We start from the raw sequence: 22,240 nt of genomic DNA, 5'->3' as shown, positions 1-22,240 counted from the left end.
GCTGTGACATGCTAATGCGTGTTTGGGGTCTGAATCCCTTCCATTTAATTGATAACACTAATATGTAAATAACTAAAATCAGCAGATTTCACTTATGATGCGAGCTATCCACCACTTGGCTTTTGAAACATGCATGAGTCCAGTTTTGCTTCCCACTATTATTATCTTGTGTCCTGTTACTAGCAGCAAACACTACAGTCATTTCAGTAAGCTTGCCAAAATGCAGAAGGAACCGAAGTAAACTAAGCCAAAAAATAGCTCTGACATGTCGGAAAAGCAAGCATTTTCACTCCAAAAGTGAGAGGCTAGTATACTCAGCGTGGTGGTGCTTGCTGGTATCTTTCTTTACGCAGTTTGATCCAGCTGTTCACTAGCATTTGAAAAAGAAAGAGAAAATGGGATTGCCCTGCTTAAGCTGCCTTTAAAAAACATATTTTCATTTTTTCTAGGTGTTTCTCTTCTACTTTTTAGAATTTCTAATTGTAGAATTTGCTTACTGAAAATGCATGCTTTGGGCTAGAAAAGAATATTTAGAAATTCTTATCCTTCCCACACACACATCACCACCACCACCAAAAAAAAGCAAGTGGGAGTGGAAATTTTAAAGAGGACCGCCTAATTCAGCACTAAAACCAGTGTGAGAAGCAGCGTGCGTGCGTGTGTGTGTGTGTGTGTGTGTGTGTGTGTGTGTGGCGTAAAGTGTGCTTTTCAAAGTGCTCAGAGGTTGATGGGAATGTTTGATTAGCTCCTCTGAGAAGAAAGGGTGCTTGGACCTCTTGTTGTTTCTTCTTTAGAACAATTTGGATGGGATTTGTGATGCAGAAAAACTTAAGGAAAAAAGGATATCCATTCTGTGTGGTGGAAAATTCTTGAAAAAAAATTTGCTTTCTTCAAACAAGGTATGTCTGTTGAATTATTAAGCCATGCAGCTAGTTTGCTTTCCATTCCTTATTATGAAAACATGAAAATGTATTTATCATTAAGAAACTACAATACATACCTTGACCAAGAAATCAGTCGGTACAAATTTCACTCTCAAGAGAACTGAGGTGGGAGTGGTTAGTAGCTGACATCCTTGTAAACAACTAATATCAGGTATATCAACTATAAAAAAATTGCACTTAAGGTAAGATTAGAAGAAGATTTTTACTGTATCTTTAAGCCAACTTAATTATAATTAAAATAAATCGAAAAGTGTGACATTTGTGTAGAATTTTAAAGTACATGTAAGGCTTTTTTTATACCTTGCTTCCTCTATGAAATTTAACAGCACTGTAACAAATTGATGATAACAAGCTATCAAAGGCAGTATGAGAAATAGGCACATCAGTGCTAAATTAAAAAGGAAATTATTTAATGTGGATCTGTACTTCTCTCTGCTCAGACAGATCTCGGTGGAATGTGGCTGGATGTGCAATTCTGTGTCTTGTTTACACTGGAAGTGTTTTCTCAGGCTGAAGGCTTTTTTACTGATAAGCCTGGGAAAGCGCTGGCATTGTTAACTATTGCGGCTCAGATCTGCACGGGAAAACATGGTACAAAACCTCATGTAAGCATGATTCGTGTCAAACCAGCATAAACATGAAACAAATGCCTCAAGGTACAGATTAAACAGGGAGGGGAAGACTGAGTTATTAGACTTGATGGTTTGCTCCGAACAACCCATGGCATCTTTGCCACCTCTGAATTGAGAGTGGAATTCAAGATTTTCTTTGGGTTTATTGTAAAAATAAAGCCAGGCGTTCTTGGCCATGGCGGTTATTCAAAAATGTGAGCCGCTAAGGAAATAGCATTTTGCCATTACGTTGTGTTGCAACAAATTTGGAAGTCTTGGTGGTCAAGTTCTGAGGTTATTTTCCCTCCGTCTCTTAAAAGATGAAAACACCCTGCAGCAAGGCGGGACCCGATGCTGGTGTGCTTTCTCTGTTGTGTGTGTCCGCCGCAAGTGGTAGCTGTGCGCTGGAAGCGCCCGTCTTATTTACTGAATTAAAATGCCCTCTTTGGTAAAAGGGCTTTAGACAAAGAGTTGCAAGGCTGCAAGGGCTGCATTTTTCATCACAATAGGATGGGTTCCCAGGCTGAGCTTCATGTAAATGATCTCACACCTCACCACTGAAAGGGGACACCTTAGGAGCGGTGGAAATGCTCCGTATTGATCCTGAAATCGTGTTGACTTTATGAATATGGTTGAGAAGATCTAATTATCTTTTTCCCTAAGTTACTGAACACATGAAGAATAGTTTCTTTCAGAGAAAATACACTGGGTTTGAAAATAGTTTATGAATAGCATCAGAACAAAATGGCATGTGCTGTTCGCCTCTGTAATTCCTGTGAGACGTGCCGTACACGGGAGAGCAGTGCGGCTCGGGGCACTGTCCAGCCCAGAGTCCCAAATTACAGGAACAGCCCTGCCACTGCCAGCCCGTGTCACCTTGGAAAAGGTGTGTAATGTTTCTTGACGTGTGTTTCCCCATCTGAAACACAGAAACATCAATGTCTGCACACCCCTCTCCCAGGGTGGTCAGGAGGCTCAATGTTGACTCCAGGTTCCCAAAAGGCTTTGAAATGTGGAAAGTTCTATAGAAATGTAATCTCTCTCTGCACATATTTTTTAAAAAAGATTATACTGAAAGAAGCTATTGGCCTTCAAAGTAATGCTTCTTGGACCCCACAATGTTCCTGTCACTTGTGCCCACATGTGTAGCTCTCCCCTTGCTCGGTTAGAAGCATGAGCTTGGTATCAACGGCAGCGGGTGCAGGACACGGGTCCCTCTGTCCTTAGAAGGGCACTCTAGCTGGGTGATCTGGGGAGGTTACTCAACACCTCTGTGTCTCCATTTCCTCGCATATGAAATGAAGAAGTTGGACAAAATAGAGTCTAAGTTTCCCTCCTAATCCTATGATTTTCCAATGTCAAGACATGGCCAGGCCAATTTCATTGATGGGACTCTTTGTATGTTACAAAAGGAAGAAATATCAAAACCGGGTTTCAGAACTATGGTATACTTAAAATGTTTATGTTTACCTAACTAAAGACTTTAACATATTCAGAAATGAAGTGTGTGTGTGTGTGTGTGTGTGTGTGTGTCTCCATAGTGTACTGAGGACAGTGTGGTCCAGGTTGTATGACAGACTTTTCTCAATTCTCTGTTGTACTTCTATGACTGCCTGTAACATACCATGTGGAGATAATGTCAAGCATCCAAATGTAAGGCCTTCCAGACAAGGCCAAGGCCAAGGCCAAATGGCCCTCCCGTACTATAGATCCCATGGGAGTTTGTCAGGCAGGAGGCTCTGCCACTTTGGCAAGTTACTTTCTGAGCCTCAGTTTCCTCATCTCTAAAAAGGGTCTATAGTTAGTGCCTCCCTCTTAGGACCCTGGCAAAATGCTTTGATCAGTGTTTGGCACATCGTCAGCACCAAATGTTAGCAAATACTTTCTCCATTACATGTGACTAGAATGAAGAAATCAGAGCAGCTGTGAAGCAAAGCAATTGTAATCCTCTTCAAACTTTTAAACATTAACTCTTTGGATGTGGTCAGCAAATAGATTTATGGAATCATGTGGTATTAATATAATTATTAGAAATGTGTAGCCATCTCTTCATTCAGAGGGTCTGAGCTAATCAATCCATCAGCAAGTGATAAGCTCGAAAGGCAAGTTCTGTGACGTCTGTAACAGGAGAAATCCCAGGGGTCCTCCGCTGGCGTCTAAAACTGTGTACCTCTGTGGTCGCAGAAGGTGATGAAATCCCTGGCCCCCTGAACAAACAGTGTGAGCGAGAGAAAAATGCCAAGGACTTTGCTGCTTTACAGGTCTGAAAGTCCTCGTGCAAGTAGCAGTGAAAGCTTCTGTTCGTGCGGAGATTGGGGCAAAAGGGAGCAATAGGCCAGGGTAAATCTAGGCTAGGCATCGGAAACAGCTTTTTGATAATGCTGATTGTCAAACTGTAATCCACAGCTAGGGCCTCCACAGCCACTGCTGGCTCGAATCTGGCCCTGACTCCTGTCACTAGATGCCCCCCTGGGATCACCTGCAACTAGCCACTCCAGTTGTGCACCTGCACCCTCCTGGCCCAACTCCCAAAATATTTTGGAGCCATGCACAGCCTGTGGAGACCCTGAAGCCATAGGAGTGTGCCTGACAGTTAGGGGCCCCAAAGCTGCTAGTGCACCTGCAGTTAGCCCGGTCCTTGCTACTGGCCCTGGCTCTCACCACTATATGTACATCTGCAACTGGCCCCTGCCACTACACTACACAGGCATCCACAGCTGGCTCTGCAACCGAGCACAAGCACCCCACCAGCTCTGGCCGTCACCACTGCTGGACCCTAGTGCACCACTGAAGACCCCAAAAGCCCTTCCAGCCTCTGCAGATCTCCCACTGTGCTCACCGAGCACTACGCAGCTGGTGGTGTGGACCCCAGCAACATGATGTCTAGACAGCAAAGCCACCACAAGCCCACACTTAGTGCCTTGCACCACCAGACCCAGGATCACAGCCCCAGCGTGCCTCCACCCACGGGTGAAGGTCTTTCCTAACCCTGCAAGGCTACAGGGATCATGAAGAATCAGGGAAACATGACACACCAAAGGAGCGCAAACCTCCAGGAACTGCCCTCCCCCCCATCACCCTCCCCCCGCCCCAGAAATGGAGATACGTGAACTGCCTGATAAGAATGCAAAGTAATTGCTCTAAAGATGCACAGAGAGCTACAAAAGAACACAGATAAACAATCTGGTGAAATCGGGAAAACAATTCAAGAACGGACTGAATTCAACAAAGAGACGACAGAGAAAAGAACCAAATGGAAATTTTGGAGCTGGAGAACACAATTTTAACTTTAAAAAATATATACACACACAAAATGTAAGTTAGTCTGAGATCTCCTAAGTGAGTTCCTGTTTACAGACCAGGAGGGGAAGGGCCAAACTCCAAGGAGATTCCCAGAGCCTCCTGTCCACAAGGAGCAAAGGCTATTTCAGTTTTGTTTATTGCATTTTCCTACAGTTACCTCATTTGTAAAACAAACAGTTGTGGATACTGGATTTAGAATTTGTTTCTAATCAACTAGCAAATGTTTCCGCTTCCACTGCAAATCCTTAGAGACTGCCTATCTGAAATGCTGGGGCTGCCAGGGAGCACACAGCAGGCACCAAGCAATGCTCTGAGCTGAGACTTATAAAAGCTGCAGGTCCTGTGGCAACCTGCAAAAGGCAACTCCCCCAGGAAGCAGATGTGACTGGGCTGAAACCCACTGCCGCATTGCATTCCAGGGCTGGTATCCTGAGGGAGGAAGGTGAACCGAGATAATGCCACCAAAATCCTTTCCTGAGTCAAATCCACAAGCCAGGGTCTTGGAACAAAACAAATACATATTAGTTTGGTTTTGATTCAGTTTAGAAAATACATTGGTGTTTTTTATTCTGGCCTTATAATTAAAAAAAAAAAAGTTTAGCTCATTTCCGCTTCTTCTTACTTCACTAGATTTTTTTTCTTCAATTCTTTTTAAGAATGTTGGGTATCATTCCTCAGCCATTTGATTGGCCCAATTACCTACAATCATCTAAAAGATTTTCATGACAATGGGCTAAAGATCCTTACAAATCTCAGAGCAGAGAAGGAACAAAACTACAGATTTGCTTCCTTTCTGTGTCCTAGAAGAATTGAACTCAATGGCAGTCACAAACCTATGTGGTTCCTTCGCCAAGTCCAAAAATCAAGCATGGCCCATCCTGGACAGCACCTTGTAGCGAGAGATTAAATTTATTGCTTTACCGATTTTAAGTCCTCAACTAGAATCTAAATGGCTATGTTTTGCAAAAGGATGGTGATGAGAATGATGACAGTATATCACGATTAATCACCACCCCAACAACAATAATAATTGCTAACACGTACAGAGCTATTCTTATGTGCCAAGTACTGGTCTTTACACATATTAATTCATTTCATCTTACAGCAGGTACAGATTTACTCACTATATTATAACAAAATAGCCTCCATTCTCCCAGAGCTGCCAAGCTGTGGGCATACAATAAACAAATACACATCAGAGGTCTGGCGGTGATCTGGGCTGTGAAAACATGTGACAGTAGGAAAGGGGGCCATTCTTGCCTCTGCCCAGGGTGAAATCTGAGCCCTTTACACATATTAATTCATTTCATCCTAACAGCATCCATATGGGGTGGGTTACCACTATCCCCATTATACAGATGAGAAAACTGAGGTACTGAGAAGTCAAGGAAGTTGTCTGAGGTCACACAGCTAGGAAGTGATGGAGCTCAACTTCAAACCCAAGCAGTCTAGTTCCAGAGCTCACACTCTTAACCTATCAGGCAATAATTGCACAGTCCTGGTTTTTCTATCACTGCCCTCAATTAATCTTTGTCATCTCGGGAAACATTGCTTTCAAGCCAAGTCAAATTTCAATGAAAACTATTCTACCTCACAAGTATAGACAGGGCACTAATAATGATGGTGAAGAGCGAAGGCAAGGAACTCCCAGAAGGGCTGTTGGGAAGGAGGAGGTATTTCTGGCATTCTTGGATCATCTCCTGATTTAAGAATCGCTTCTCAAGTGTGTTGGGAAGACATGACTCTTGGGAGGAAAGCACGGAGTAGGCGTCATTATCAAGCCCTTTGAGTAGCCAGTCCCCAAAAGGTATCCTTTATCCCCATAGGTTAAATTCTCAGCGAGTCACAGACAGAATCTTACTTTCCTATGACTCAGATTGCTTCCAAAAAATCACTTTCCCTGATAAGAGTCTCTACATTGACAAGACCCCAATAGAAATTTCTCAAATTCTTTCCCTCAGTGAGAGAAAGGCAAAAGTTTTGTGTGGACATGTGGTAAAAATCCATAAAAACCGCCCTCCAGGCTACAGTGAGATGGGTCTCTGCTTCTGCATTCCTTCTTCTCAAAAAGAAAAGAAAAATCTCTTCCTTCGGGGAACCCAACGTCTGGTTTCCAGGGGAGGAGGTCACTGGCATCTCAGTGCTCAGTGAGTTCCCCCCTCTTGGCTCCTGTGTCGCAGAGAAAACATGCTCTGGCTGTAAGGTGCAAGGCGACTTGCCCGGACTGGCTTTCTGGTGTAGTACAGTGAGCAAATCTGTATCCTAAAGCCACAAGGAATTTAGGGAAGCAGAGGCAACATTCAGTGGTGGCAGCAGCAAATGCTTATGGGGCCATCACCACGTGCCATCCATAATTCTGATTTGGGAAGAAGAGTGAACAAAATAGCCTCCATTCTCCCAGAGCTGCCCATCTGTGGGCACCCAATAAACAAACACACATAAGGGGTCCGGCGGTGATCTGGGCTGTGAACACATGAGACAGTGGTAAAGGGGGCTGCACAGAGCAGTGAGGGTGGGTGGGGATTTACATTGCATGGACATGTAAACGTCTTATAAAGGGGCGCTGAAACAGAGAGGGGAGGAAGCCGGGGAGCAACCTATGTGGGTACGCGGGGAAGAGCATTCCGGCAGAGGGAAGAGCAAGGGCAAAGGCCCTGAGGTGGGACCTTGCTCCGAAGCCAGTGTCTCTGGAGCAGGCTGAGTGTGGAGGAAAGGGGAGATCAGGGTGTAGTGTGGACAAGCAGACACAGAGGACACCCCAACTGCCCGCTCATACACTGTGCGCGGTTCTTACCTCTGCCCAGGGTGAAGTCTGAGTAGGCCCCTTAGTATTGCAGATCACGCTTTGCGTTTTTAAAAAGACCTTGTTCATATTACATCTCCAAACAATCTCAGGTGTCATTAATACAGAGATAATACTTGGGTAATACTTAACAACTTCACGATGGCCACCCCAGTTTGAAGTTTCATCGTGCACTTCCAGGCTTGCTTTCTGCAATGGGAAGGGGCACGATTAGATTCTCTCCTCTGCCTATGCCTCTACCTGTCTTCCCTGTGGCTGCAATGACAGTCTCTTCAGGGTTCAGAGAGGGAAGGGGCGTGCAGAGAGGAGAGGTGGGTGCAGAGAGGAGAGGTGGGCGCAGAGAGGAGAGGTGGGCGCAGAGAGGAGAGGTGGCCGCAGAGAGGAGAGGTGGGGGCAGAGAGGAGAGGTAGATGCAGAGAGGAGAGGTGGGCGCAGAGAGGAGAGGTGGGCACAGAGAGGAAAGGTGGGCGCAGAGAGGAGAGGTAGGTGCAGAGAGGAGAGGTGGGCGCAGAGAGGAGAGGTGGGTGCAGAGAGGAGAGGTGAAGATGACAGAAAGGCCTCCGAGATGCTACTATTGTGAGCTGGCATTCCGGTTCATTGGGCTTGGTGGGAATTTACAGTTGTTTCTTGTTCCTGCGGGGCACTTCCCACTTTGTTGGGGACCCCTCACCATGTTCTCCAGATGCTGATACATGAGAATCTGCTCTGGCTGGTGTTCACAGTTCCTCCCTCAGCCCCTGAGGAACTGGTGGTCTAACCCCAGCTGCTTCCTGCTGTGGGCTCCCAGCCCTCCACACACAACCGGTTTTGGAGAGGCCACTCCAGGCTGACTCTGGCACAGGTAGTCTCATTTGCCACAAGCTCCTCCCGCTCCTGTAGATGTCTTAGTCACCCATCAGACAACAGTCCCCTATGCTCCAGCCCCGAGGGACACCACCGCTCAGTAATTTCAAATGGGGTAATTGGGCATCCAAGCTGGACTCAAAGGAGTAACCAAGAACCGCAATCTTCAGCTAACTGCCTGACTATACCAGAGGTTACAGACGCCAAGAGGGTAGCTGGAGACGGGAGAGCTGGAATAGCTTTAGGAAAAACTGGTGACATTTCCCTCCTCCTTCCACTCCCTACACTCCACCCACTTCAGGCAATAGTGAGAGGAGCCTCAGGCCACTTCGGAACATGGAAGTAGTTGGCACGTCATCTCAGCTGAAGCTAAGACAAAGGATCATCCCATTTTAACATCCCATGACACAGTCAATTACAATGCACTCAAATGTCTATTTAGATGGGCGTATTATGTCTGGTCAAACTTAAAAATATGCCTGATGCGTCACTTTACCCTAAATAACATTTGTGTGAGAGAGAAAGCTGTGAGCGAGTTCAGGCCCAAATATAACTCAAGACAATCTCTTGAACTTAGAAACTAAGACAACTTCATTACACATTGTATGTATTTTACAGTGTGAGTCTTAACTATTGTCAACAGAATACTTTTAAAAGCCTAGGATATATGTATCAGGGTAAAAAGGAAGATGAAACCATCAGCGGGGTCGTCAAATGGGGGTACTGAGTGAGGTTCAATGTTTGAGGCCTGGGATGGAATTCTGGTTCTTCGACATACTCATTCTATAACTTTGGACAGCTTACTAAGGTTCTTAAGCCTCAATTTCTTATTCTGAAAAATGGGCATAAGAATACTTACCTGACCGGATCACCATGATAATTAAATAAGGTCACATATGTGCAGTGTGTAGCATATGGTAAGCATTCGGTAGATGACAGTTATTGTTGGAGTGGACTCTAAACTTCTAAAACTTTCCATGAAGAACAAAGGTACCAATCCCATCTTGTGTAACAGGCCACTAGACAGTTGGGTCAAAATTGGCAGGAGGGCCATGAAAGAGGGTTCAAAGGCCCCGTCAGAGCTGGCAATGGTCCAGAGGGGGCCTCTTGGGCCTGAGGCTGCGTGGTTTCCTTAGGAGCTGGGTCTCCTGCTTTGAAATGACTCTCTTTCTGTTGGTCCCCACCACCCTCTGGGACTTAATCCTCCAGAGCCCCCAGTTGCTCAGCCTCAGTCTCCGCCCTCCTCTCTGCCCTCCAGCTCCCCAGTGGTTGCTGGGATTCAGGAATGCACTTTGGGACTTTGACCCATAGCCCCAGGCCTGAACCCATGGTCTGAGACACACCCACTCTTTATCAAGAGGCAGAGAGGAAGATAGTATGGATTTTACAGACACACCCTCATCCTCCTTCCCACCTCAGCTGGAAGGCCCTGCCAGATGCAAAAAATGTTTTTCCTGTGCCTCCGAATTGAAGGCAGAGCGAAAAGAACAGAATGTTCAGGCCAGGCAGGCTCTGGGGATCACAGTTGGACTGAACCAAATACCCAGCTCCAAACTCACAGTGCACGGCCCCTTGGCAACCGCGGACCACAGTGCCCCAGGAGACAGCTCGCTGGGAGGAGCCAGGGCTGACCCAGTGTCAAACGCCTTAGGTGGAGAAGCTTCAGATGAGAGAACTCATCGTCCAGACTCCACAGGAACGCTGAGGCCGCGCCGTTTCCAGAGTAACTAAGAGGGGCGGTCAGGGCCCACCTCATCCTTTATTGGGGCCTCCCCCAGCCCCCAACTTACTGCTCTTCCTGCCCCTTCCATTACGGAGGATAAATGACTCCTGGAAGCAGTTCTTTAGAGCTCATTTAGGGGCATGCCTGCAAACTAGTATTTTTTCCCACTGGCAATGTAAGATCTAAACTACCACTTCAGAAACGTAATTACTGTTTGCAGCCTCCCTAGAAATCACTATTGGTTGAAGCCTTGGTGGATGTGGTAAGCATTACCATATGTCAGGTTCTTAACGAAGTAACGGTGATGGTCTGACACACACGCACCACAAAAGGCTTTCCCTTTTTGGTTTCCTGACATGTAGGAACATGCCACATGGATCAACAAACCCCACGGCAAGGCATACATCAGTCTTTGAGCACACGCATGAGCCCTGTGACATACCCAAGGGCCCAGGGGTGAAGATCTTTGCATTAGGATTTGCCCTGGCTGCACATGGCAATCCAAGTGATCCCAGAGAAGGGGATATAGTAGGTCACGTTAGTCATCAAGAAAGTTACCTGTAATACGTGTGGGAAATTCCTAGCACAACACTCTTTTTTATATATATAAACTAGAGGCCCGGTGCACGAAATTTGTGCACGGGGGGGGGGGGGGTGTCCCTCAGCCCAGCCTGCACCCTCTCCAATCTGGGACCCCTTGAGGGATGTCCAACTGCCTGTTTAGGCCCAATCCAGGTAGGACATCCCTCTCACAATCCAGGACTGCTGGCTCCCAACTGCTCGCCTGCCTGCCTTCCTGATTGCCCCTAACCACTTCTGCCTGCCAGCCTGATCACCCCCTAACCACTCCCCTGCCAGCTTGATTGATGCCTAACTGCTTCCCTGCAGGCCTGGGTCCCCCCCAACTGCCCTTCCCTACAGGCCCGGTCGCCCCCAACTTCCCTCCTCTGCCGGCCTGGTCCCTCCCAACTGCCCTCCCCTGCTGGCCTGATCACCCACAAATGCCCTCCCTTGCAAACCTGGTCCCTCCCAACTGCCCTCCCCTGCTGGCCATCTTGTGGTGGCCATCTTGTGTCCACATGGGGGCAGGCATCTTTGACCACGTGGGGGCAGCCATCTTGTGTGCTGGAGTGACAGTCAATTTGCATATTACTCTTTTATTAGAGGATAGAGGCCTGGTGCATGGGTGGGAGCCAGCTGGTTTGCCCTGAAGGGTGTCCTGGATCAGGGTGGGGGTTCCCTTGGGGCATGGGGCGGCCTGGGCGAGGGGCCTGTGGTGGTTTTCAGGCCGGCCACGCCCCCTGGCGACCCAAGCAAAGGCCCTGGTATCTGGGATTTATTTATCTTCTATAATTGAAACTTTGTAGCCTTAAGTGGAGGCCAAGGCAGGCCAGGGCAGGAGGAAAGCTTGGCTTCCTCCATTGCCGAGGAAACCCAAGCCTCCTGCTCTCTCCGTGGCTGCAGCCATCTTGGTTGGGTTAATTTGCATAGTTGCTCCTGATTGGCTGGTGGGCGTGGCTTGTGGGTGTAGCGGAGGTACAGTCAATTTGCATATTACTCTTTTATTAGATAGGATACTTGGGGAACAAAACATGGTCTAAATCAGAGTTAGTCATTTCTGACACTCTTAGCGTGTTGTGCTAGGTAATTCTTGGTTGTGTGGGCTGTGTTGTGCATTGTAGGATGTTTGGCAGCATCCCTGGCCTCTACCCACTTAAAGGCCAGTAGCATCCCCCACCACAAGTTGTGATAAGCAAAAAGGTCTTCAAACATTGCCAAATCTTTCCTGGAGGTGGGGAAGGGGAGTGGCAAAAGCACCCCTAATGGCCCTAGCTAGTTGGGCTCAGTGGATAGAGCATAGGCCTGCAGACTGAAGGGTCCCAGGTTCGATTCCAGTCAAGGGGGCACGTACCTCGGTTGCAGGCTCCTCCCTGGCCTGGGCCCTGGTCAGAGCTTGTGCAGGAGGCAACCAGTCGATGTATTTCTCTCACATCGATGTTTCTCTGTCTTTCCCTCTCTCTTCCACTCTCTCTAAAAATCAATAGAAAAATATCCTCGGGTGAGGATAAAAAAAAAAAAAATCAACCCCATGGAACCTTGACCATAGATACATCAGGGACTCCACAGTGACATTCTTACAGCATAATTTCAAGGTCATGCTCTCCCTTTTTGCCTCCCAGAGTGTTCCAGGTATGCAGGCTGCTTCTCCTTCTCAGTGGCTGCCACAGCTCATGAAATTCTTCTTCCTAGAGCTGGCTCCAGCGTCAGATTCAGCTTCTCCCACTCCTGCCTCGATGCTACCAAAAGACAAGTACACATGCCCTTCCCATTTTAATTGTTTTCGTTTCACTACTAATCATTTCAGGGAAACTGGAGATAAGTAAAACAAGCATCAAAGCTTCCAGGAACAGAACCTCACACTGGCTGGCACAGAAGGGCCCAGCAACATCATGTCATGCACAGGAGCCCAGGTCCAGCTGGACCTCCTTCACTGGAAACGGGACTTGGGAAGTGGCCAGAAACTAAGGCGTCTGCTCTCTCTGCTCTCCCTGGGCCACACACTTTCTCCTCTCCATCTCACTCCGTCTTCATCTTCCACATCTTAATCAGGGCCCCATATGGTCTCCAGCTTGGCTCCCACAGTTTTCAAGGCTTTCAGTGTTCTGATTCCAAAATCCCAAGGGAGATCTGGATTGGCCTAAGTTATCTTTTTTTTGCCAGACCGTTAAGTGTCTAGCTTAGTCACTGAATTTCATCGCGTGTTATCTCTGCATCTGAGCATAGTACTTGAGGCCCTTCAGAAGTCTTGAGAGATTAAAGTTATAGATGTAACCAGGCTTTTAAAAGTGAAAAGTGGAATTTCCATTTTATAGTAATATTATACAATAAATCATGAAACCACTTGGAATTTATAATATCAGTCACATGAGGTGCTCGATATAGTGAAAAGAGCACATGGTTAATATAGAGATCTGGGCTGCGTGACCTTAGGGGACTTCACTGCTCAGAATTATAGAAACAGTGTCCATTCTACTTCAAGAGGTCTTAGGTGGTCCAGACAAGAGAACTGTTCAGAAAACGCTCTGCACACTGGTATAAACCTATCTGCTCTGTATGGACAGGCATTGGGAACTAGGGCGCAGTCAGGAATAATCTTTGAGCTACAAGTCCAACTGAAAGGGAAGTTCATTGTCTCACCAGCCTCCAGGCACAGACAGTCAAGAGCTCTAGCTCCATTTCTCTGCCACTCACTCAGCTCCCCGCCTCCTCTCTGTGTTGGCCTCAGACTGACTTGTCTCATGGTCAGGAGATGGCTGCCAACAGACCTAGAGCAAACTGGCCCCCATTCATTTTCAACCTGAGAGGTAACCTCTCAGGCAAAAACATAGGAGTAAAGTCCTTCCGTTCTGATACAACTCAGGACACGCCCACCTTGAACTAGTCACAATCCCTTGGACAAGGAGGCCCTGTGCTGGTGGGCTCAAGCCTGAGATCTCAGAGCACATCTTCCATACATAGCCTGGTGCACCAACATTTTGAGAAAAGGCAAAACTTCCCTTGCTTTCCTGCCTAGTTGGCTTGTACTTTGCTCTTAGCATTTCTTTAAGATAAAAGAAGGAAGGAACTGGAAAGAGAAGAAAAGAAGGAAGGAAAGAACAACTACTGTCCTCTCTCTAGCTCACTCTCTTCTTCATAGAATCCCGGGGGATTAGAACAGTGACCACTGGTGTCATGGCAACAGGAAATGCGGGGTTTCAGTCCCAGCCCAGAGCAATGTGGTGTACATAAAGTTTCTCTGCAGATGGAGGCCACCTCCACATTGTAAAGGCCCCTCCGAGTACCAGCCTTCCTTGTTCCATCTTCACCAGATAAACTCACGCCCACAGACAAGCAGCTGAGGCCTTGCATCAGGCAGGGATGAGGAAAGCAAGACTGCAGATGTGGCCGCTCCCCATTCAGAGATGTCTGTCCTCAAGGGAGTTTTGGCATTTTGGAAATACAGCACAAGCCTCTCAGAAATATTAAATGTTTCCAGATGGATCTCGGATCTCTCTGCCTCATGGACAAAGAGTATTGCTAGGTGTTCCCACGTAGCATCATAGATCAGGCAAACACCAGCATTATATAAATCCTACACATCCACCAGGACATATTTTCTGCAACCGAGTGGCTCAAGTAAGCCTCTAAGGGGCTTATTAAAAATGATGAATGCAAAAATAATTTTTAAGCCTCCAATGTCTCCCTATAGCCTAAAGGATCAATTCCACATTCTTTAGGAATGACATTCAAGGCCTACATGGCCCCTTCTTTGCTCTCTACCAGTCTGATTCTTCTCCCAGCCTGGCCAAGCAGCTCCCAGTTCCTGAAGTTGCTCTGTCCCCTGTGTCCTGTCTCTTCTTCACAAATCATTGTTTTCCAACTTGCTAGTTAAACTAATCCAAGCCTCTTCCAATCCCCACACCCTAGGCCTATCTGACCACCCACACTTTTTGCCATCACTGTAACCTCCACAGCAGAGGTTCTTATTTGGCTGCACAGTGGAGTCACTGGGGAGCTTGAAAGCAATATTGATATCAACTCAGACCAATTAAATCAGAATGTAGAAGAGGGAAATGTCTTGCTTGTTATGAAACAGCTATGGCAAGTGGTGGGATGCAAATGCAGGGCCTCTGGACTCAGAATTCCTGATTTGAATTCCAGCTCTTCTTCTTTCCAGCCTTGTAGGTAACCTTGGGCAAAGTACTTAACCTATGTGTGTCTCCAATTCCTTACCTCTAAAATTAAGGCAAGAGAAAGCCCTACCTGACCAGGTTGTTGTGAAGACTATGTATTAATATATTACTGACACTTAGTATGTGCTCAATTAATGTTAGTTGTGATGAGTGCATCAGTCTCCCTCTAAAAGACGCAAAGCAACTTGATGATAGGACTTGCATCTTATTCCTGTCTACCTTGCCCAGAGTATACACAGAGACTGTTTTTCTGAATGATTAAACAGATGTATGATTAAAGATGAATTTTGACTTTAGGAGATCAAGAAGATTTACATAGAGGAAGTGGTCCATAAGCTGAACCTTGAAAGATGCATAGTTAGGGGAGGCAGGTGAGGAGTGGTAAGGTGAAGTATTCTAGCTAGAACAATAATAAGAGCATGAGCCCTATTTGCAGTCGGTAGAGAAAAAAAACAAAACCCTGGGGTGTGCTGGGGTCAGAGGAGAGGATTACAGAAGAGAATTGCTATGAGATGGTTTGAAAGGTAAGTTGGACCATTTCATGAAAAGTTTTTAGTGCCTCACTAAGGAATTTGGGTTTTATTCTGTACAGAACGAGGGGACTATGAAAAAAGTTCTGAGAGGATGAATACATAATCAGACCTGAGCTTTAGGAAGTTGGTTCTTTCCAACTGAAGGATGACCTTCAGCAAGGAAAGCAAGGAGTAAGGAGTGGCTTAGGAGATGACTGTGGCTTCTCATTTGATATCAATATTGTCTGTAAATGGTAAATCTTCCCAAGAGATCATCTTATTAATTTCTGATTTATTAACATATGTGCACAGGGTAAAGATTTAAATAGAACAAAACTGTAAACTCAGTCCCATCTCTGATCACCACTTACCCAGTTCTCTTTCCCTGAAGCAACAACTGTTATTGAATTAAAAAGAATTATGAGAGTACTATGAACAATTTTACACAAACAAATTGGATAAATTAACAAATTCCTAGAAACACAAAACCTACCAAAACTAATTCATAAAGAAATAAAAAATCTAAATATATCTATGAGAAGTAAGGAGATGGAATCAGTACTCAACATAGTACTGGAAGTTCTAGCCAGAGAAATTAGGCAAGAAAAAGAAATAAAAGGCAACCAAACTGGAAAGGAAGAATTAAAATTATCCTGTTTACGAAGATATGATCTCATATGCAGAAAATCCTAAAGATTCCATAACAAGATTACATTCCATCAGTTAGAACTAATAAATAAATTCAGCCAAGTAGCAGATTACAAAGTTAACACACAGAATTCAGTTGCCTTTCTATACACTAACAATGAACAATTCAAAAAGAAAATTAAGAAACAATTCCATTTACATAAAAAAATACTTAAAAATTAACCTAACCAAGACGGTAAAATTCTTGTACAATGAGAACTACAAAACATTGCTCAAAGAAACTAAAAAGACATAAATAAATGGGAACATATCCCATGTTTACAGATTAGAAGACTTAATATTGTTAAGATACCAATAGTACCCAAAACTATCTACAAATTCAGTGTAAAACCTATCAAAATCCCAATGATGTTTTTTGAAGAAATAGAAAAACCCATCAAAATATTTATATGGAATTTCAAAGGACCACAATAGCCAAAAGCATTCTTAAAGAAGAAGAGGAGAGCTGAAGGACTATTCCTGATTTTTTATTTACTTATTTTAAATATATATTTTATTGATTTTTTACAGAGAGGAAGGGAGGGGGATAGAGAGTTAGAAACATCGATGAAAGAGAAACATCGATCAGCTGCCTCCTGCACATCTCCCACTGGGAATGTGCCCACAACCAAGGTACATGCCCTTGACCGGAATCGAACTTGGGACCCTTCAGTCCGCAGGTCGACGCTCTATCCACTGAGCCAAACCAGTTAGGGCTGTTCCTGATTTTTCATAACTGACTACAAAGCTACAGTAATCATAACAGTGTGGTACTGGCAAAGAGTCACACATACAAACAAATGGAATAGAATAAAGTCCAAAAATTAACCCTCATGTACATGGCCACATAATTTTTGACAAGGTGCAAAGACAGTTGCTTCAACAAATGGTGCTGAGCCAAGTGGATATCCACATGCAAAAGAACAGCTTTGGACCCTCGCCCAACACGGTATACAAAAATTAACTCTAATGAATCAAAGATCTAAATATGAAACCAAAAAATGATAAAATTCTTAGAAGAAAACAAGGACAAAAGCTTCACAACATTGGATTTGGCAATAACTTCTTGGACATAACACGCAAAGGCATAGACAATAAAAAATAGATGAACTGGACTTCATAAAAATTATTTTGCATCAAAAGACACTAGCAACAGAGTAAAAAGGCAACACAGAATGGGAGAGAATATTTACAAATCATATATCTGATAAGGGATTATTATCCAGATTGTATAGATAACTAAAATTCAACAACAAAATGATTAAAAACTGGGCAAAGTACTTGAACTGACATTTCTCCAAAGAATACAAATGGCCAACAAGCACATGAAAAGATGTTCAACATCACTAATTGTTAGGGAAATGCAAATCAAAACTACAATGAGATGCCACCTCATACCCATTAGAATGAATACTAGCAAAAGAAACAGAAAATAACAAGTGCTTGGTGAGGATGTGGAGATATTGGAATCCATGTGCAATGTTAGTGGGATTGTGAAATTGTATCGCCACTCTAGAAAACATATGAAGGTTCCTCAAAAAATTAAAAATAGAATTACCATATGATCTAGCAATCCCATTCTGGACACGAAAGAAGTAAAAACAGGGCCTCAAAGAGAACAATGCACACCCATGTTCATAGCATAGCTTGAGTGTCCATGGACTGATGAATGACCAACTAATGAATAAATTTTAAAATGGGGTACATACACACGGTGGAATATTATTCAGCCTTAAAAAGGAAGGAACTTCTGACATGTAGTACAATATGGACAAATCCTGAGAATATTACACTATTAGAAATAGGCCAGTCACAAAAAGATAAATATTACATGATTGCATTTATATGAGGTACTTAGAGTAGTTAAAATGGTAGAGACAGAAAGCAGAATGGCGGTTGCCAGGGCTGGGGGAGCAGGAGAATGGGGAGTTAGCGTTCAATGGCATAGGGCTTCAGTTTTAGAACACAAAAAGAGTTCTGGAGATGGATGGAGGTGATGATAGCACAATAGGAATGTGTTTACTTAAAAATGGTTAAGATAGTAAATTTTATGTTTGTGTATTTTACCACAATAAAAAATTTAAGAGAAAAATACTGCAAAAAAAACCCCCACATATAAACATAAGGCCATATTGTTGTCGATTATCAACCTGCTCTTTTCTAGCTCTGAGCAACAATAGGTCTAATTAAATTGGCTGGCTACTCTACTTACTGTAATGTGTGTTCTTATTTCACAATCGGGCTTCATTTGCCCCACCAGACTTCACATTCAGGACTCTTTCCATTACATCTCACAGCACAATCCATAACATTATGAATCAGTAACACATTCTTCTGAAAACCCCCACAGTTCCATTTCTGCTAGGACCGTGGTGAGCACGAGGAGTTAAGATTACCACTGCGTACCCCACGCTCCCTGACATCAGACCACCTAAAGCAGTGGTCGGCAAACTGCGGCTCGCGAGCCGTGGTTTGCCGCTCTGTTGACTAATGAGTTTGCCGACCACTGACCTAAAGGAACTGCCCTGGGCCGTCTAGAATGACTGAGAGAGAGTTTGATTTTTTTTTTACACATTTCAAAAGGCACATTTACATTTTAAGTGTACGAGTGAAGTTGTAAGAAGAAAGACTCAAAACGTTCCCATTCCAAGAGACAAGGAACAGACTGACCAGTCTCAGGTGGAAAGGGGGAGGGGGCCGGAAGAGATTAACCAAAGAACTTATTTGCATCTATGCATTGCCCAGGGACACACACAATCCGGTGGTGAAGGACTGGGGTGGGGCGGGAACTGGGTGGAGAGGGGCAATGGATGGGGAAAGAGGGGACATCTGTAATACTCTCAACAATAAAAAATTTTTAAAAAAGATTTTGGAAGCCTTGCTCTACACCACTGGTTCTCAAACTTGGCTGCACATTGGAATAACCTGGGGAGGTTTTTAAAAGCTTAATGCCTAGACTCCACACCCAAGAGATTCTGATTCCGTTGGTCTGAGGTGCATCCTGGGCATCAGAGTGTTTTAAAACTCCCGGATGGCACAAGTCTGCAGCAAAGCTTGAGAGCCACTGCTCTATAAACTCCCGTCGTCCTATGGGGCCTGCACACTCTCTAATGTTACAGTGATTTGTGGCTACATATGTTTTCCCACTTGTATTAAAGTATGTCTTTTAAGAGCAAGAGTTGTTTTTTAATTGCATTTTTATCGCCTAACAATACCCAGCCATGTAATAGGAATTTAATAAATATTTATTGAATGAATGATGAACAAATCATTTGTAATCTAAAATTGCTCCCTCAATATCGTAAGTGTGGTTGCTGTCCTAATTCGAAGACTGGTTGGACATATTCTTGAACTTGTCAAGTTATTTCCTCTTTAGTTCTAAGCAAAGACCAGATCTCTGAAGGGCAGAAGGCTGGTGGCTAGAACCGGTTTTCTAAGTGAGAATAGACTCTCTGGGTACCAGCGCACTGGCCACTACCATCTGCATGTGCTCTTATAGGAACTTGCAGCTTAAATCCTAAGACTCCAGAGGGCAATGCAACATGAACAGCCTTGCCCCACACTCCAGTGCATCCAGCTCAGAACTCTTGGCTGAAATGTGATGGTGTTATTGTTTCTTCCCCTCCAGGGTGCCATTTGGAGATTTATGGGGATTGTTGTCCTCACTATGAAGGCATCTGTTATTGAAATGTTCCTTGGTAAGTACTTTTATATGTGTATCTGGATACACTGTTAACATTCTCCTAAGGTCCAAAGAAATCCTGCCAAGAAAAGCATATAAACAGCACAGAGTATCTCTTTATGATAAACCTTTTGGAGAGAAGTCGAAGTGAGAATGCTAAGTGTAGATCAAATTCAGGGCGTATGTGTAAATATATTTTTATGAACAGTAAGTACATCCATTACATTAGAGTGTCTCTATGTATTGCATACACACATATACACACACATCTGTGTATGTATTCTTCAGCAACTAACAAATGTTTCAGATAGAGCATATTCACAGATTCTGAACATAGAGGTGCTTTTATTGCTTAATCTCTCAAGAAGCTGTATCACTGACAATGGCCTTACTTGTACCATTGGCAACTCATACCTTTAGAGATGAAACCCTTTACATTCCTCCATTATCACCAGAGAATGCAACTTCAGGTAGGCCCTCGGCAATCAGCAGGTTAACCAGAAGAGGGAAGAGTGCCGATGGGTGTAGCAGTAAGCCAAACGGTAATCTTGTAATCTCCACCCCACTGTGCTGTGGACTTGTCAGACGGGTCACTGTGAAACTATTGTCAGGAAAGGCTTTCCGACAATCTGTACTAGTGTGCTGGGGCTGCCTCACAAAATACCACAAACTGGGTGGCTTAGAACAACAGAGTTTTATTCTCTCCTGACTCTGAAGGCCAGAAGTACAAACTCAAAGTGTCCGTAGGGTTGGTTTTCTCAGAGGGTGAAGTCTGTTCCATGCCCCATAATGAACCTCATCATATCTGAGTGTCATTCACCTGGCCATTCAAGAAACACTGCTAAATAAATTATTCTCCTAAGGGATGCCATATTTTTAAGGTAGCAGAGTCCAAACCTGCCCGTTTTATTTTGGGTGACAAATTATGGTCAGAGACGTTGATCATGTCTTTGCCAGCAATGTATCCAACACAGGTTTGCTGCAGGAATTTCAGAAGCCAGCAGCACACAGGATAATGTCTCTCAAGGAACCAATAAAGAAATAACATATTCCAAAGCAGTGATGGATCAATTGCACTGTTTTTCTAGGCAAGGCGAGATGAAAGAGATAAAGTCCAAATTCAGGTGAGGTGTATCTTTTCATAGGCTAGGCACGCAGGAGAGCCAGCTGAACCAACTGCCCACTGACCTACCGCTGCCAGTGCCAAAACGAAAGTCACGTGTTGCTGCCACGTTTCTAGGGAATGACAGCGCTGGTGTTGGCGGGCAGATGGTCTTCGCTAGGTCAGTGTGTGGCATTCACCACTGTCCGAGAGGAGTCCCTTTGCCAAGACAGGAGCTAATCCCCAAGGGTCTTCCAAGGGCTCTTGGTCAGCAAAGTGATTCCTTGCCCAGACAGAAACTCTTGAATAGTCCTCACAAACTCACAGTATTTACAGTATAAATGTCCCCCTGGCATAGTTGTTTCTCCCATGTTCTTATGGATAAGCCCCCAGCAGGGACCCTCAGCAGCTGAGCCACTAATTCAGCGGTTCTCAACCTTCCTGATGCCGCGACCCTTTAACACAGTTCCTCATGTTGTGGTGACCCCCAACCATAAAATTATTTCCGTTGCTACTTCATAACTGTAATTTTGCTACCGTTAATGAATCGTAATGTAAATATCTGTGTTGTCCGATGGTCTTAGGCTCTACAGCAGCGGTTCTCAACGTGTGGGTCGCGACCATCGAACAACACAGATAGTTACATTACGATTCATAACAGTAGCAAAATTACAGTTATGAAGTAGCAACGGAAATAATTTTATGGTTGGGGGTCACCACAACATGAGGAACTGTGTTAAAGGGTCGCGGCGTTAGGAAGGTTGAGGACCACTGGTATAGCAAGAGAAGTCTTACCGATGAGGAATGAAGACTCGCCCCAGAGCACAAGCACATTTGCAGCCTTATTGCCCCGCCCTCCTCTGGAGACGTGATCTCTGGGAACTTTAATTAACAAGTCTCACGAGGGGATGGCCTCTGTGAACCACTGAAAGTAATGACTTTATTAAGCAGGGCTGTAAAATTGAAGCCCGCTCTGCATGTTTTCAGCCTGGAGGGTCTTGGGTGAGCAAATGCTGGTGAGGTGGTCCTACTGAAATATTTATAGTCCTAATGATACCAGGGCTTATATACACCACTTGCCACAGACACGCAAGGCCAGGACAGGATTTGGTTTTCCACAAAAATGGATACCCACATTTATTACTGTGTCACTTATTCCATCAACTTACCTTGTGTCATTTACTTTCTATATATTTTAGTACTTTTTTTCAGTTTCAAGGATTCTAGTTATTTATTTTTGTCTATAAAATGAAAATGTGGCCTTTGCAGTGTTAAATGACACAGAGGCTACTATAAA

The 22,240-nt window shown here is 44.6% G+C and overlaps 1 protein-coding gene across 2 annotated transcripts in view; it reads left to right on the top strand.

Moving 5' to 3' along the window:
- The first annotated feature begins 634 nt into the window (after window positions 1-634).
- VIT (vitrin) overlaps window positions 635-22,240 on the top strand; it is a 94,425-nt gene continuing 72,819 nt past the window's right edge. For both annotated transcript variants that reach the window (XM_080684095.1, XM_080684094.1), the window contains exons 1-2: window positions 635-899; window positions 19,788-19,857. In XM_080684095.1, coding sequence (XP_080540221.1) covers window positions 19,806-19,857 — 52 coding nt within the window. In that variant the 5' untranslated portion in view covers window positions 635-899; window positions 19,788-19,805. The remainder of the gene's footprint in view (window positions 900-19,787; window positions 19,858-22,240) is intronic.

The sequence above is a fragment of the Plecotus auritus genome (genome assembly GCF_963455305.1).
Source record: "Plecotus auritus genome assembly, chromosome: 8".
In the NCBI taxonomy this organism is placed as follows: Eukaryota; Metazoa; Chordata; class Mammalia; order Chiroptera; family Vespertilionidae; genus Plecotus; species Plecotus auritus.
The sequence above is the reverse complement of the archived record's forward strand: the minus strand, read 5'-3'. Positions and strand labels throughout refer to the sequence as shown.